Source organism: Mus pahari, chromosome 5 (genome assembly GCF_900095145.1).
Source record: "Mus pahari chromosome 5, PAHARI_EIJ_v1.1, whole genome shotgun sequence".
NCBI classification, from domain to species: Eukaryota; Metazoa; Chordata; class Mammalia; order Rodentia; family Muridae; genus Mus; species Mus pahari.
The window spans coordinates 37,530,353-37,546,255 of record NC_034594.1 but is presented as its reverse complement, the minus strand read 5'-3'; the positions used below and the strand labels follow the sequence as shown (position 1 = coordinate 37,546,255).

General features: G+C 46.3%; 1 protein-coding gene across 1 annotated transcript in view; it reads right to left on the bottom strand.

Moving 5' to 3' along the window:
• The window catches only part of LOC110321921 (aldehyde oxidase 4), a 66,842-nt gene extending 51,493 nt beyond the window's left edge, over window positions 1–15,349 (bottom strand). Inside the window, exons 1-6 of the mRNA XM_029538675.1 lie at window positions 15,197–15,349; window positions 11,906–11,963; window positions 7,842–7,938; window positions 5,425–5,533; window positions 3,566–3,692; window positions 1,188–1,249 (exon numbers count right to left, since the gene is read on the bottom strand). Coding sequence (XP_029394535.1) covers window positions 1,188–1,249; window positions 3,566–3,692; window positions 5,425–5,533; window positions 7,842–7,938; window positions 11,906–11,963; window positions 15,197–15,250 — 507 coding nt within the window. The 5' untranslated portion in view covers window positions 15,251–15,349. The remainder of the gene's footprint in view (window positions 1–1,187; window positions 1,250–3,565; window positions 3,693–5,424; window positions 5,534–7,841; window positions 7,939–11,905; window positions 11,964–15,196) is intronic.
• Window positions 15,350–15,903: the final 554 nt, after the last annotated feature.

Below are 15,903 nucleotides of genomic sequence, written 5' to 3'. Positions count from 1 at the left end.
CAAAACAAAACAAAAAAACCCCCAAACCCTCAGTCACACCAACTTCTCTCTTCCTTTTCATTTTTAATCAGAGCCTTGGCCATTGAACATCTTTTTCTATTTCAACCACTTCTCTTCCTTGTAACTTTTCTGTGGCTCTTTCTCCAGCAATCCATGTCTTTAATTCTGCAATTTCCTTTATGATATAGATCAAAGCCTCCTTATCAAAACTTTCTGATAAGTTCCCTGTCTTTTCTGTCTTCCCCTCAATTTCCTTCTGTCTGTTTTCCTTCAGCATGCATGCCTATTAAATATACTAAGCCTTTAATACCTGTCTTCTCTCCCCCTGACTCTTTCTTTCCTGTCCTGGGGGTTGGATTGTGGGCCTCATGTATGCTAGTTAAGCACTTGTCTATCTTTTGACTAAGTGGCCCAGGCTTCTCTTGCACTCCTCTGTGCTCATGTGTCCATCACTTGAGATTCTCCACCCTCAGCTTTAGTTCCACCAAACTGGCTGCTTTCATGATCTTCACATTTCATTTTCGTCAACAGAGTATTTGTTTATGAGAGCAATGGAGTAAATGTTATAATTCTCAGGGAAGTATCAGATTTGAAGAAATAAACAAGGCATGCTAAGGGTTTAGTTAAAAAAACAAAAACAAAAACAAAACGCAACAACAGTGAGCTACTATACTCATGAACTCAGAGTGGCTATCTGCACAGAACCAAGTGCGCCAACGCAGCACGGTGGGTAAGGGTGGGGCTCAGGATACCCCATCCTTCCCGAGGAGCTACAGGACATTGTTTGCTAGAGAAGGGAGTTGTACTCCTCAGTGGTGTAGCCACTGGCAAGCTCTGAGTGAGCAACCCCCACTCACATTCATGCAAGCAACCCTAGTTAAAATGCAGGGGGAGGCAGGGGCATAGGGGGCAGGACAGCAGAAAAAAAGACATGAAGGCAGGAGTTGGGGATAACGAAGGGGCTTGGCAGGGGTGGGAGGATAAGGGAGGGTGACGCAGGGCGTCTGCCTCAGAGTACATTACATGTAGGCATCAAATTGGAGAAGAGTAAGCACACACCGGAGGGCATCTAGCAACCTCCAGTGGCTAAAAAGGGTGACACGGAGTTCTTTCAGAGATCGTGACTAAAACAGGCTATTTCATGTCAAAGGCCACTCACACATTAAGCCAACAGAATGTTAACTTACCGGAGAGAATGTTTTCCCGCTTTCTACAATTGGTCGATATCCAGTGCATCGGCACAAATTCCCTGATTAATAATGAATCAGGTCTTAAGGTCTTAAATAGAGATAAACTACAGATGCATACACAATGTTTTCAGCAAAATAAACAAATTTTCTTTGGTCTGAAACTCAGCAAGATGCTTTGAAAAAACACTTCCCTTGGAGATAGTATTCAAATAAAAGGTCGTTTGATTACATTCCCCCCCCCCCCCCCGCTGGTGCCCTACCTGTGTGCACCTGCCTCGGTAAGGAGGAGAGCGCCCCCTGCTGGCCTTACCAAGGTTGCCCCCCCCCCCCCGAACAGTAGAGAAACCTTCACATTTCCCAATCAACTCTTCTTGCCTTATCTCAGACCTAGGCCCTAAACAGAACAGCCATTATCCTCATGACTTCATCACAGCCCTGGAATGAGCATCTTTTTCTTTCCCATCATGATTAGCACCCTAACTACAGACCTAGAGCAATTGAGTCAGTAGATCACAAACCAACAAACACTTTCTCTTCATAAGTTAATGATCGCAGGTATTGAGTCATGGTAATGGAAGGCTGACAGACACAAGGACATTCCTCCAAGGTCCTGGCTCTGTTCTCCTGGGGAATACTTGAGGCAGAGCTATTCTAGATTGCTCAGATCCTGTAATAGGAGTGTTGGGTCACTTAGGAATCTGTCTTAGTATACTTATTGGATTGTAAGTTCTTGGAGAAGCAAGATTGTCTGGAATGTTCTTGCACCCACTGAGAAATCACAGTCTGTCTTTGGGAAGTAGTTGACAGTGTTCAATCAGGCAGCATTTCCAAAATACGACTGGAAGTATGAGGGAAAGCACTGTTCTTACGAAAGCATATGCATCCAGGGATGGTGGTGCACACCTCTGACTGAAGCACTCAGGAGGCAGAGGCAGGCAGGTCTGTGGATTCCAGGTCAGCCTGCTCTATACAGGAAGGCTCAGGCCAGTCAGGGGCTATGTAATGAGATCCTGTCTCAAAAATGTTTGTATTGTGTGATTTTTACAACCAGTTTGAATGGTAATTATGAAGAGGTCGTAATAACCCAAGGAGATTCTCACACTGTTGAAATCATACGTAGATAAGCACACACAAAATAGATGTAAGAACTGAAACTAAACAAATATCTGTCTTTGGGCCTAAAAGGTGGATAAAGTAGTGATATTTTTGGATAGTGGTTGCCTGTCAGTGGGAGGGTTATACATGAGTTTTTCTGTTTTTCTTTGCCTTTTAATTTTTTTGGGGGGGGCATCTTCATAATAGAACATTATTTTTATACTCAGAAGTACACTTCAAATTATTATGTTTCACTACAGTTTTACAAGTTTGGAGCAATGTGTGTGTGTGTGCACTGGGCAGGCTTAAACACTCAGCAGAACACTGTGTGGAGTATGGGTTCTGTGTGAATGCCTTCCTGATTACAGAACGGGGCCAGCTCAGGAAGAATGGGCATACATACACAAGAAAGGCAACACACTCTAAGATGGTTCTTTTTGGTAAGAGGGAAAGAAAGCCAGAAAGGACGTAAAGTCAGAATTTTACTGTGGAACTGAGACAAGACGTTAAGAATGCAGGCGGCACAGGTTCGAAAGCTTGGGCGGCAGAGAATGCCTTCCTTCATAAAGAGACAGAAAGCAGATGTTAAGATCAAGTGCTTGCCAGGACCAGGGTGTTTGTTTTGGGCTGCATAATCACCCTTAAGTCTACAGTGCCAGAAAAGAGACCCAAAGGAGGACATGACCACTGGTAGGCTGCTTCTGCCCCCATGGATGGCCCTGCCCCTGCCCACAGCTGACACTAACTGGATTTGGGAGGCTATTTTTAACAATGAAAGGAGGACGTAAGTTAGGAAGGGAGTGGGGGACAGAAAGGAGGTAGGGGTGGGTGGGTATGATCAGTACGCATTGTATAAACATAAAACTTTTACATAATAGAAAATACTAAAACATTGGCACGTCTACGTTTTATAATAATATACAGTCAATAGGATGCATATGTATTTAAATATGTAAAAAATGCCCAGGATAATTGCACCAAATATACTCTCAAGCTGTCTATCCAGTGTAAGATCATCTGCCTTGTGCCTAGTTTCTGCCGGTTCTCTCACGCTCAGTGCTGGGGAGAGCATGCCTTCATGACTCTGCTCCTGTCTGCCTGACTACTACACTCCCCTCCCTCCCCCCAACTAACCCCCTTTTACTAGATCTGTTGCATAGCATAATTTCTCAGGCAGAAGCCTTGGCATGGGTCCATCAGGCACCCCGTTGCAGTACTATATCTCACAACACAAGGATATCCATCTTTAGTTCCCTAAGCATTGTTTGCCAAAGCCTCACCTCCGAGAGCCTCCGTGATCTGATCTGGTGTTGGCTCCGGGTGGTTCCTGAGCAGTGTGTAAATGGACATCACCATCCCAGGGCTGCAAAAGCCACACTGGGTGCCATGACACTTGGCAAGCCGTTCCTGAGAGACAAAGGCACATCATCAGTGCAGCAGACCCCTGGCCTTCTTGTCCTGCATGCTGGCAAACAGCGCATAGACCAAGCTTGTTGAAAATAACTACAGGAGAATGCTTGCCCCTGGAGGAAGACGATTGATTTCTTGAAGTCAGGCGCACATAATGTATTTTTGCTAACAAAACAAAGTGGGTGGCATAGTAGCAGGTATTACTCAGGACCCTTCCTTTTCTATAGATCCAGGTTCTCCATTTGTGAAACAGAAAGGATAATTTGAGAAAGAAAATGACCTGGAGTTATCCTCATGCCATGTTTGTTTGTTTGTTTGCTTCAAAATGAACATCTATTTCCTGTTGTTGGGCTAGTCATGTTTCTAAATCATGCACATCCATCTTACACAGTGAAAACTTCAGGGAAAGGTAATTTATTTGTTCAGTGTAAAAACCCTAAGCCAGGAAGCTGCAAATGGAGGTAGGACTGTCAGTCCAGCCTGTCGTCACTTCGCACTCGGCTGGCTGGCTGGAGTGTGATCCTAGTGTTCTCAGATGACCATTTACCCTCACACTTTACAGCTCCTATAACGAAAGCCAAGTCCCCTGTATGTGGCTCCAGAGAGAGGACAGATTTTTTTTAGTGCTGGGGGGACAATACGGCTGTGTTGGATTTATTGCTGCGTGGCAGTTATCTCTGCTGTGGTATGTATCCTTGGCAGTAGAACCTTCTGGTGTGTTTAACGCTTGGCTTTCCTGGGGAGACAAACCTGTATGTTTTCTTGGGGAGACAGACAGACCCAAGCATTTTCTTTTCCAACTTTCATTGTAGCTTTGCTGCTATTGCAAATATAATATATACAAACAAAAGGCACCTTCAATACATCTAGTTTAATTCAGCTGTGGATATGTTTAAAGACAACGGACAGAATCCCTGCATATTTAAAAGAGGCTTTTGCACCCTAGGCCAAGCCTGCTCCAGGGCAATCACTAAACAAATGTGACTCTCATTCCAGCAAGACCCCAGAAAGTTAAATCTACTCAGCGCAGAAGGAAGCCTGTATACGTAGAGTGATGAGAGGTGAATACTGGGTACCGTCCACAGAACACGGCTGTTTGAGCCCACGTCTCTGTTGAGGGTAGTAGACAGTCAAGGAAGCTTTCGTGTTACAGGTATAATCTTTCAAGGAAGGAGTCCTACGGCAGAGAGACTTCACTTTTCTCCATCTACACTCTGCCCTTAAAACTCCCCCAGCAAAATTTCCTGCTCAAGCATAAGAAAACAACGCTGCCCCTTCTCTGACAAGCCTTGTAAACGTGAGTAGCCACTCTTTGGCATTTTAACTGTGACAGGCATTTGGGAGATGTTGCTGGAGTACACACACACACACACACACACACACACACACACACACCCCTGAACTCTCATTAGCATCCCATACTTTGCAATAGTGAGTGAGAACTGAGGAGGTCTATTTCCTATAACCTTCAGTTTTCTCCTTCATTTTCTCCTTGAGTCAGACACTTTGAGTTATCGGCAAGAATGAAGGTCTCTTGGGTTAAGTAAGATGTCTTACAGTCAATGACAGCATCTTGAAGAGATCTCTGAAGAAGATTCCTGGATATGAATCACGGATGCTTAGAACACTAGAATGCAAAAGTGTGAAGGCTTTCAAGCCCGGAGATCTCAGGAGAACGACCTATGGACCACACCTGTACCACCATCCGGTCCCCGTCACAGGCTCTTACCTGCACTGGGTGGACCCTCTTTTTGATGCTTCCCACACCTTCCACTGTGGTAACGGCTGCTCCATGAAGCCAGCAGATGGGCACCAGGCATGCTGTTACTGGGTAGTGGCTGTGATGGGCTTATGTAAAGAGAACACAGTGAAATCACAAGAAATGGGTGATAAAACTTGGTGAGTTAGTTCAGCCTAGGTTGACAGGGCTATAGTTCCCCAACCATGGAGAAGATGACCTGTACAACCATCGACTTCTGGACATACCTAAGAAGGAACTTGGCTATGCCAGGCAGAGGAAGCAGAAGAGAGACACTGCCATGTTGGGTTCCTAAGTGATCTTCCTTCATCTATTCTTATATAGTTGTTCTCCTTTTAGGCCAAGTAAGGGAGTGTTTCACTTCACCCTCTGAATGCCTCAACCCGACACAAAGAACTACAGGGAACCAACGAATGCCAAGAGAGGGAGAAATCGTCTTTCCCAGGGAAAAGCACCGATCTGTTATCCAGCACTACATTGTCAGGCCTGAAAACATACATGTAACATTACACAGACAGAACAGGTTATTGTTAGGATTTCATATGTATATATTTTTCCTTACTGCCTTTATTCCTTTTTGGTTATGCATGTGTGTGTGTGTGTGTGTGTGTGTGTGTGTGTGTGTGTGTGTGTGAGAGAGAGAGAGAGAGAGAGAGAGAGAGAGGAGAGAGAGAGAGAGAGAAAGAAAGAGAGAGAACATACACACATATAACAGTAATTAACAAGAAAGGAGACCATAAATTTGAAAGCAAGCAAAGAGAGGCATATGAGAAGGGGGAGAAGGGGTTTGGAGGGAGGAAAGGGAAGTAGAAAATGATGTAATTATATTATAATCTCAAAAATAAAGTAAAATAAAATAAAATAAAAATGTCCCATAGGCTCATGTCTTGAGCTCGCTGGTGTCCCCAGCTGCCTGTGTTCCTTTGCGGGGCTATGATGGGGGTTGGGTGGTGAAAGCAGGTAAGAGAGTGTGCTTCTGAAGGTGACAGACAGCCGGGCACCCAGCTTCATCGGTGGCCTCTGCTTCCTGATCCAGCATGAAGTGAACTCTGCCTCTTGTTCCCTCTGCCACAGAGGTGCTGTGCTTCATCCCCTCACTCCCTGGACTGAGGCCTCTGGAACTCTGGCCCCAAATACAATTTTTTTCTGTGAGTTGTCTCTGATCTATGCCTTGGACATAGTGATGAAAAGTTCAAAAGCAAAGGAACTTTTTTACAGCAACAGAGAACAAACCCTGGAAAGCTTGTAACATATTCCAAATAAGTCCTGCTGAGCAGAACATTTGTGGGAAGGAGATGGAGGTGAGAAAGGAAATATTTTGGGTTCAGACTCCATCTTAGAGAACCTGGCCTAAGATTAAACTCAGTTTAACTAACAGGCCGGTACCCAGAACCAATATCCAGGTTACACTCCAGTAAAACCTATGTCTAACACCAGGTTCCAGGTTATTCCCCAACAAATCTGCACCCCCAGGTTACAAGCCCACCCCTGACACTTCACTTCCTAACAACTACCAATCAGGAGAAAAACAGAAGTTAAGTTTCCAATTTGGCTCCAAGAACTAGTAAATTATATTAAAGGCCATAATGACCCCTGTAAGAAATTGGTTCTAATGCTATCTCAATTTAATTTGGCTCCCAAAGGCTGCATTCCCAGCCACTGAAGGTCTCCACCCCCAGATAGATTTAATTGGCAGTAAAGAATTGCCATACAGCCAGTGGCTGAGATGGGGCCTCAGGATTTGCATGGGCTAAGAGCTGGGTTGGGGATTGGGGGTTGGGGGCGGGCAGGAGGAAAAGAGGCAGAGATTGCCATGATGGGGAAGAAGAAAGACCAGACCTCAGGGAAAGTGACCGCACTGGATGCTACCTCTGGGATACTGGAGGGGAGTGTTTGCTAGCTGCAGGAAAGATTAGAAGTGCCCAGTCTTTGAGTTAGCCAAGGCATAATAAAATTAACCGGTGTGTGTGTGTGTGTGTGTGTGTGTGTGTGTGTGTGTGTGTGTGTCTTTCATTCACTAATCCAGAGGGCTCTGGTAACGCTACAGCCCCCCCCCCCCATCAGATGTGTATCAGACTAGATACCTACTCCTTGCCTCTATAAATACTTGCCTAAAACTGGACTTGGGGGTTCCCCTCCCGTTCTTCTGTGTCAGAGACTGTGGTGTGGCCCAAGCTCAAATGTGAATAGAGAGACCCTAATATAATTACATCAGATTTGGCTCCTTGGTGGTCTTTTTGGGGTTCGTGAAGGTTTGAAGGCCTAACAGAGGCAGGCAGGGTGAGCATGTTAGAAACTCGGAGACAGGAGTGAGTGGCACATAGGCACAGACAAAGTGGAGCCTTCCCAGATGTGCCCAGAGCATAGCCAGGCAATGCAAAGGATACTAGATCTTCCTGGTCTCTGGATTATATCTCGACACCATCACAGTGCAGGCCCCGCAGCCTCCTGTCCCACAGCTGTACTTGGTGCCTGTGAGGTTGACTGGAAGGGAGGGAGTCAAGGAAAAGGGCCTCAGGTTGCTTTTGTTGTTACTTCCTTGGGTGCTGATAACAGTGTGTTTTATTGGTCATAGCTGCCTGCTAAAATGATCGGTTCAAGTTGCTACTTACATCTGAGCTCATTGATGAGAAGGGAGCGTTCAAGAGCCACACCAGCTCCCTGAAAAAGTGGGTCCCAGAGCGTTTCTGAGCATAAGAACTTCCAGTTCAGTTAGGAAAATAGTGAAATGGTGTTTGGGAGCCAGCACAGTGGCAGGTAGAGAGCTCACCTCCTGAAGCCGTGCGTTCTATCCTCAGCATCCAAAATAGCGTTGAACAATCAAAGAGAACTAGCAGGCAATAGGCATTATGATTTATACTTATCATTATTAAGATTTGGGAACCTGAGGCAGGAGGATTACCGGGAATTTGAGGACGACCTGGGTAACACAGGGGAATCTAAGGTAGCCTGGAATGCATGGAGAGATTTTTGTTTCACAAGAACAAAACCAAGAAAGGCAATGGTGTGGGGCTCCTAGTGGGTACAAGGCAGTGTCTGCAGTGAAAGCAGAGGTTTCTGCAGGAAACCACATGTGTATTTTCCCCGAGTAAGACACGCAGACTACACAAGCATCCCGTCAGCCGCTCAGGGTGTCCATCCATATGCAATGTGGAAAAGCTCATGGGCCTCTACAGAACCCAGGACTGTGGGTAAATGGGAAATGGATCCAGGGGCCATCACTTCTGTGGATGCTATAGAAAGCAGTTTGTGTAAAAGTTGGAAAAGTCCTCCCAGGATGCTTAACTTTCTCCGGTACAGCACAATATGCTTTCACTTTCTTACAGAATTAGGAAGCATCCATGTAAGGGCTGGCGATACAGCACAGCAGAGGAACATTTGTATGTGCAGCCTTAGGTTCAACAAAGAATACTAACCATGGCTCCGGAACCAGTGCTATCAAGATCACTGTGTAAGGGGCTTGCATATTTTCTCAAAGAAAGAACAAATGTTGTATGCAAATTCTCTTCTTTAGGTGCACCCAGGAACCTACCAGTGTTGGCTTGGGACTTTTTCTGGGTGCAGCTTAAAAGGGTTTTGGGTGGAGTTCACAATTGGCGTGGGCTAAGTTAAGAATAATTTTCTCCCTGTGAGGTGCTGCCCTTAATGAGGTGCTGCAATCAGGATACTTTCTAGGTTTTGGAATAATTGGCTGAGGCCTTTGCAGCCTTCCCCAGAAGGCTTTGCACACCAGACGCTGTCTTTAAATTCTGAGTGACGGGAACTCGGGGCTTCCTACAGGTCCTTTGAGGCAGAGGACTGAAGGTGTTGTGAGCCAGACCTTACTTACAGTGCTCTACTGTGCAGGGCACTGAAGTTGCCCTTTTACATTTCAAGTCAAGAAGTCCAAATGGCTCAAAGATTCCTCAGTGCCACCAAGATGGACAACTATGACACTCCCATCCCCCATTGTTTGGAATACCCATGGCTCCAACGCTTTAGTTGTTTTCTGAAAAGTTGTACTCAACCCTGGTCTTATCTGATCCCTCTCCCTCCTCATGTCTGCCTGGACATCCTTTCCTGTGCTCTGCAACATGGCTGTCATCACTTCCTGTGCAGCAGTCCTCCTCACTATGACGCGGCTAGAGGCAGTGTCTTTCTAGCTTAGTGCTTAGTAAAATGTGCTATTTGGATAAATATATAAACTGTGGGTTTATTTGTTTGTTCATTCTTAAGATAGGGGGGCTCTCTTGTGGTCCAGGCTGGCCTCAGATTCACTGTGTAGTTGGGGATGATCTTGAATTTCTGATTCTCCTGCCTCTACCTTCGGCATGCTGGGATTCTAATATACACTATCACCCTTAGTGTATGTGATGTCAGGGATTGAACCCAGGGCTTCCTGATTGCCAGGCAAGTTCTCTACCAACTAATTTATATCCATAGCCTCCCAAATGAGGCCAGTCACAGGGCTGGCTGCGGTGTGAAGGACAAGTGTTTGGGAACGCTCTGAGAGATTCCTGTAGATGGTTTAACCCAGAGCTAAGACCTTAGAGAGATGAACACTTGTTAATATTCTGCATCCTCGGCTAGGAACCTGGGGGGTGAGGTGTTTTATCTAGTGTTGGTTCTGGCCGTGGTCACCCAGGAATCTGCATTTTCATCTCACTCTTCATATTGCTTCATTTTGGGAAGTCTAGAGAAGGCATGGTAGGGGGGGGTGTGTGGGTTTCAGAGCCGATTCTAAAGGGGAGGCAGCGATGGGATTTGCTGACCAATGATGAGATCTTGCAGTGTGGCACTGGGGAGGTGGTGGGATGGGAGGAGGGTTTAGATTGTGTGGACTGTGAGTGGAATGGAACCTAGGCCAGTGGCCCTCATCTCCTCACTGGGAGGGGGCTGAAACATGATAATGTAGGGAGTCAGGTTGTAAGGCTTAAGTATCGGGAGGGAGTCTGGAGGGAAAAGTTAGACACCAGGGACAGGCTATTTCTAGAACACTCTTGTCAAGGTAAGACTCGGGGAGTGACAAGGTGTTATTTTAGAAGTGTTAATTGGGATGTAGAGAGACAGAGGGAGACAGGATAGCATTATCTTGTTCACCACTGGCTTCCTAGTGCCTGTCACAAAGCTCAGCGTGTATGTGCCCACATGGAGACCTGAGACCTGAGGTCAACCTCCGTGTCATCACTCTGTACAGTCAACAATAGTTTTCGATAATTCCCCCCCCCCCAATCTCTCACTACTCTAAATTAGACAAGTAGGCTCATCGGGCCAGTCAGTGAGTACCAGAGATCTGACGCCTCTGCCTCCCCAGTGGGCCACACCTGCCTTTTCTATTGCAGGTCCTGGGGTTGAACTCATGTCTTTGTCCTTGCAAGACAAATATATTACCGACTGTGCTGTCTGCCTAGTCCCAGTGAGCACTTAATTTTAACTTAAAAAATTATTATAGTCTCCTGGGACGTTACAGAATAGGACAGACAACCCTTTATTTTCATTACGCAGCTCTCCTCAGTTGATGACATCCAGATGTCACACACTCTCTCTCCCCTACCAGATGTGGGAAGGAAAAAAAAAAGGTGCTGTATTGGTAACTAGAGCACAGCACTTACATGCACTTCCTATGCAGGCTCGTATGGAGACCATGGAAGCATGGGCACGAACACCAGTGAGTGCTCATCTCACACCGTCACACTCACACACGAGTTTGCCTCGAAAGTCTGCATAATCGCTGGGGAGAATATGTGGGCTCGGAAGCCAGAGCATTGTTTCTAGAGTAAGCACTCCCAGTCTGGGGCTCTGTGTGTGTGTGTGTGTGTGTGTGTGTGTGTTGTTTTTGGGTTTTTGTTGTTGTTTTTCTTGTTTTGTTTTGCTCAGGTAAAAATACGATAGATAAAACATGAAGCCACACGTCTATGTCTGAACTCCAACTAGTCTCCGGGAATGGAGACCAAGTTGCTTACCTAGAGGGAACTCGGGTGGCTTTCCTCTCATTCTTTTTTTTTTTTTTTTTTTTTTTTGAGACAGGGTTTCTCTGTGTAGCCCTGGCTATCCTGGAATTCACTCTGTAGACCAGGCTGGCCTCCAACTCAGAAATCCTCCTGCCTCTACCTCCCAAGTGCTGGGATTAAAGGCTTGTGCCACCACTTCCCGGCCTTTCCTTTCATTCTTATAAAAAAATTTAATTTTATTATTTTTATTTATGTATATATATGAATATTCCCTTTCCCCCTTCTTTCCTCTCTCTGTCTGTCTGTGGTGTGTGTCTGCTGAGATCTAAAGAGGGCATGGGGTCCCCCCTGGTGCTGGAGCTGTGAATTTCGAGGTGGTCATGGGCTGTCATGTGGCTGTTATGAACTGAACTCAGTTCCTCTGTCAGGACAATTAAGTGCTCCCCACCACCAAGACCCCCCTCCCCCAGCCCTTCTGAGGGTTTTTTAGCAGTTTACTGTCCATTACAGTTAAAGGATACGAACTTTCCTGATGTAGAACAGTAGATTCTCTTCAGGGTCAGGGTTCTTCTCTATGACCTATATTGTGAAACAAGGGTTGCAGGAAGAGGCCACCATTGGTTACAGCCATCCAGTCCTTTGTTTGGAGGACATGCTTATAATGCGGGTAGCTTTACAGAACTCTCTTAATGATTCTTGGAACCAAAGGTCTGAAGAAACAGTGAAGTTTCATTTCGGTGTCTGAGTTTTCTACCATCTGACAAGCGTTTGCCTGGAAAGGCCCAGGCGGGAAGAGATGCACAGAGAAGGCTTGGATAACTCACAGCCATAGAACGCTGGTAGAATCAAGCTAGCCAGGGAAGACGCTTCCAGACCAGGGCTTTGCTTCTCCACTCTGTATGAATATGAGGGAAAGCCAGATGACCCTCATCAGGGCTCCACCCTCACCCGGGCGCCGGGCGCCGGGCGTTCCTTGGCAGAGAGGAGAGGCAGCTTCCCTCAGGCCCGGGAGGAACCCAGCCAGCATCTTTGCTGGGGCAACCGGGCAAGATGGGGAAATCAAGTTAGAATGTAGCTGACCTGGAAGCCGAGTAGCAGGGAACCCAGACACAGGGCACGGCCCTCTGGGCTGCTTTGTGCAGAGACCGTAAGACGTTGTATTCTCATTGCACTTGAGCAAGGCAAATGGGATACTGATTCCTTCACCCCACCTTTCACGTATCCAGCTCTCCTCAAGTCCTCAGAAGTTTACCAATGTAGAGATCAGCCCAACACCCAAACTGTAGACTCTGTCTGTCTGCCTCTCTGTCTCTGTCTCTGTCTCCCCCTCCGCCCCGTGTGTGTGTGTGTGTGTGTGTGTGTGTGTGTAGGGGCCTAAGAGAAGAGGTATTACAGAGGCAGAGAACCCAAGTCTCATGTTCTTTAACACTCCAACTGGAGATGAACTGGGAGAACATAGAGATTGAAATGCTTTACAAGCAGGGAACAAGATATTAGCCTATCATCCCTGTCCCGGGATCAAGGCCTGGTGACAGTCAAGGCTTGGGTTTCCGGCTCCAGCCTTCCCGGTAAACACTGTACCTTCGGTCCTCCTGTCTGCAGGCCTGCTATTGCCACACAGGGTCACTGCTGTCCTGAGTTGCGCCAGTCTCAGGCCCAAAGACTATGACAGGTTCCAGAAGGGTGAGATCAAAGCCTGCCGACTACAACCCGAAGGTGAGCAGCCAGTATTCCCAGCCGTGTGAAAAAGAATCTCGGGAACTGTGTGGAAAACAAATCCCTTCTTCCTATGCCCACGAAGCGGGAGCGAGGCCAATACTCATCACCAAGGCGCAAGTGCACAGAGACAACACCAGAAGAGTAGCAAAGCTCAGGGGTCAGAATGTAGTAAGCGCCAGATGTGGCTAAGTCAGAGAAAAGCACCTGGCATTCCACCAGCTGTGGGGAATGCAGTCTGTGCTGGATTTTGGAAAACCACCAGGCAGGACCTATGGAAGGGCCCTGCAGTGATCTCACAGCCTCTCACCAGCTCCTTCGAGGAGTCAGACGGAAGGGTAGTCATGCTGGGTTTTCTGTTTTGTTTTGGAGGGAGAACTTGGGAGAACTGAAAGGTACCTGTGTCCCCATCACTAGGTTAAGCCCATGAAAGACCAGCACACTCTGGAGAGCTATGTACTGATGAGGTAATTTTTTTCACAGAGGAGCACCCCAAGACCAGCGCAGTGTCACAGAAACAAAGCAAACAAAAGGGGTTTGCACCTCATACCACTGTTCTCAAATTCAGAATCCAGATGTGCAGGCACACAAACACCACATCTGTCTCCAGGAGACACCCGCATTTCTAAGTGGGTGTGTGAAGAGTTAGGTGGGAAGATATGGGTTTGAGAGGCAAAAAAAAAAAAAAAAAAAAAAAAAAGCTGAAGCTAGCCGGGCCACATCGGCTTGGAAGCCGGGGCCACCACGTCCTCTCGGCCTCAAGAGTACAGCCAGGGCCCTACATATAAAAAAAGGAAAATAAAAAAAAAAAAAAAAAAAAAAAAAGACAAAGAGCCCCAACAGAAGCCACATCTTGGGGAGTCTGCGGGGTGATGGGCCCTAGTGGACACTGTGCTTCGGTCAAACTGAGCCCCTGGGTCTAAACAAATAAACCCGTTGAGGCACCACGCCATCTTCAGGCTTGTGTAGATTGCCCCCCTCTTGACATTTTTATAATTTGTCCTAGAAATAAGTAAGATAAAATGGGCTAAAAGCACCTATGCATCAAAAGACCGGAGAGTGGTGTTTGGGAGCGTGTATGTGAGCATTTTAACATTAAAACATTAAACAGCATTAAAGGATAAATCAGTCAAGGCCATGTCCCAACACGGGGTAGTCCTCAGCTTTGAAATCCCTAGACTGACACTAGCAATGGCTCTTCTGGTGCCCTGCTTCAGGTACTCCAGATGGCTACCCCTCGCTTTCTTTCTGTGCTTCCTTCCTCTCATTCCTTCCTTTCTTCCATCTGTCTGTCTGCCTCTGCCACCCATTCTGTATTTACGCATTCACAGGGTTCTTAGAAATGATCTTCCTTGACTATTTGACTGGAAAAATTGCTGTGAAATTTTTTTTATTAAAGTTTTTTTTTTAAATTAAAAACTTAGCAATATAGCCTAACCAAGGTATGGGAAACAAGAACCATGACAACTTACTAAAATAGCATTTACTTTTACTTTTTTTTTCTTTTGCTCAGTGTTGCACACAAAAAAATATGAATTCTGACTATAAAGCTCTTAGAACTTCCCATGCGCTTGTTTTGCTCCCAAAGAAAAAGGTTGAGAACATCTTCTGGTCCACTCCTCTGCAGAGAACACCTGTCTACTGTCCCTCTTGCCTGGAGAGGCTTCTGCCTCCAGGGTGACAGTCAGTCGGCTGAGGGTTTGCTATCAACTGAGAGTCCTGCGTGGTTGTTTTCCCCTTGTCTCTCTCCTGTTAAAGGGGCAGTGGCCAGCTGAGGTGGGGCTCATTTCCAACCGGCGCAGAAGGAACGAAGGACCTCAGCCGCTCACCCCTGCAGCATGCTGCCGACCCTGCAGAATTCACGCTTGCACCGCGCGGCAAATACCAGGTTCTTTTTCTTACTGTTTCCAATGAGAGAACGGAGAGCAAGCAGACATTCCACATTTTCATATTTGATGCCAAAAAAGGGAGATAACGATCTATGTTTAAGTTTGTGCCACTGCTAAAAACTAGGAGATGCACCTCAGTGAAGAACAGTAAGCCTGACTTTTGCCCCCTGTGAACGAAAAGCCACGTTAGTCACACCAGAAACTTACCTTTTTCCCATTCACAAAAAAAATCAGCTCGTCAGACTCGGAAACGGAAGGCATGGTGTCAATGGGAAGCCAGAAGCACAAATTTGAAACAAATGCCCTACCGACAAGGGTATCTGCTCCTCTATCTGAGATAAGCAGCACTGTAACCTAGGCACCTGCCGTCCCGGGGAAGCCAAGTCGGTGGCACAGCCCAACACTGGAAATTTATAGTCAGCCCTGCCTGCCTGGCCCACAAAGGCTTGGCAGCAGCACCAGTTTCTCTTTCTGGCACAAGTGAGTCAAGAATTCACGTGGCTTTTTGAAGTCTAAAACTGGTTTCTTCATGTTGGGTTTAGACTCGGGGTTCATTTATGAAAATCGAGTTTCAAGTAAATGATTATGATTACACCATACAAAACGAACCCGCCTGTAAATCAGTACCTTGCTGTCTACACAAGCGAGAGTGATTCCAGTCTCCTGTTTTTCTTGTATTTAATTACAAGGGGAGATTCTCTCATGAATGTGATGAAAGACAGCAAATGTATGTTGGTTTTTTTTTTTTTTGATTAATTCATTTTATGTGGTTAACTCATTTATGCTATTAATTTATTTTGTGTAGGTATTTTGTACGCATGCCTGTGTTCCACAGGTGTGGCTGGTATTCACGGAGGCCAGAGAGGGCGGAGTTAGATTCCCTGGAGTTGCAGTTACAGATGGTTGTGAGCAAA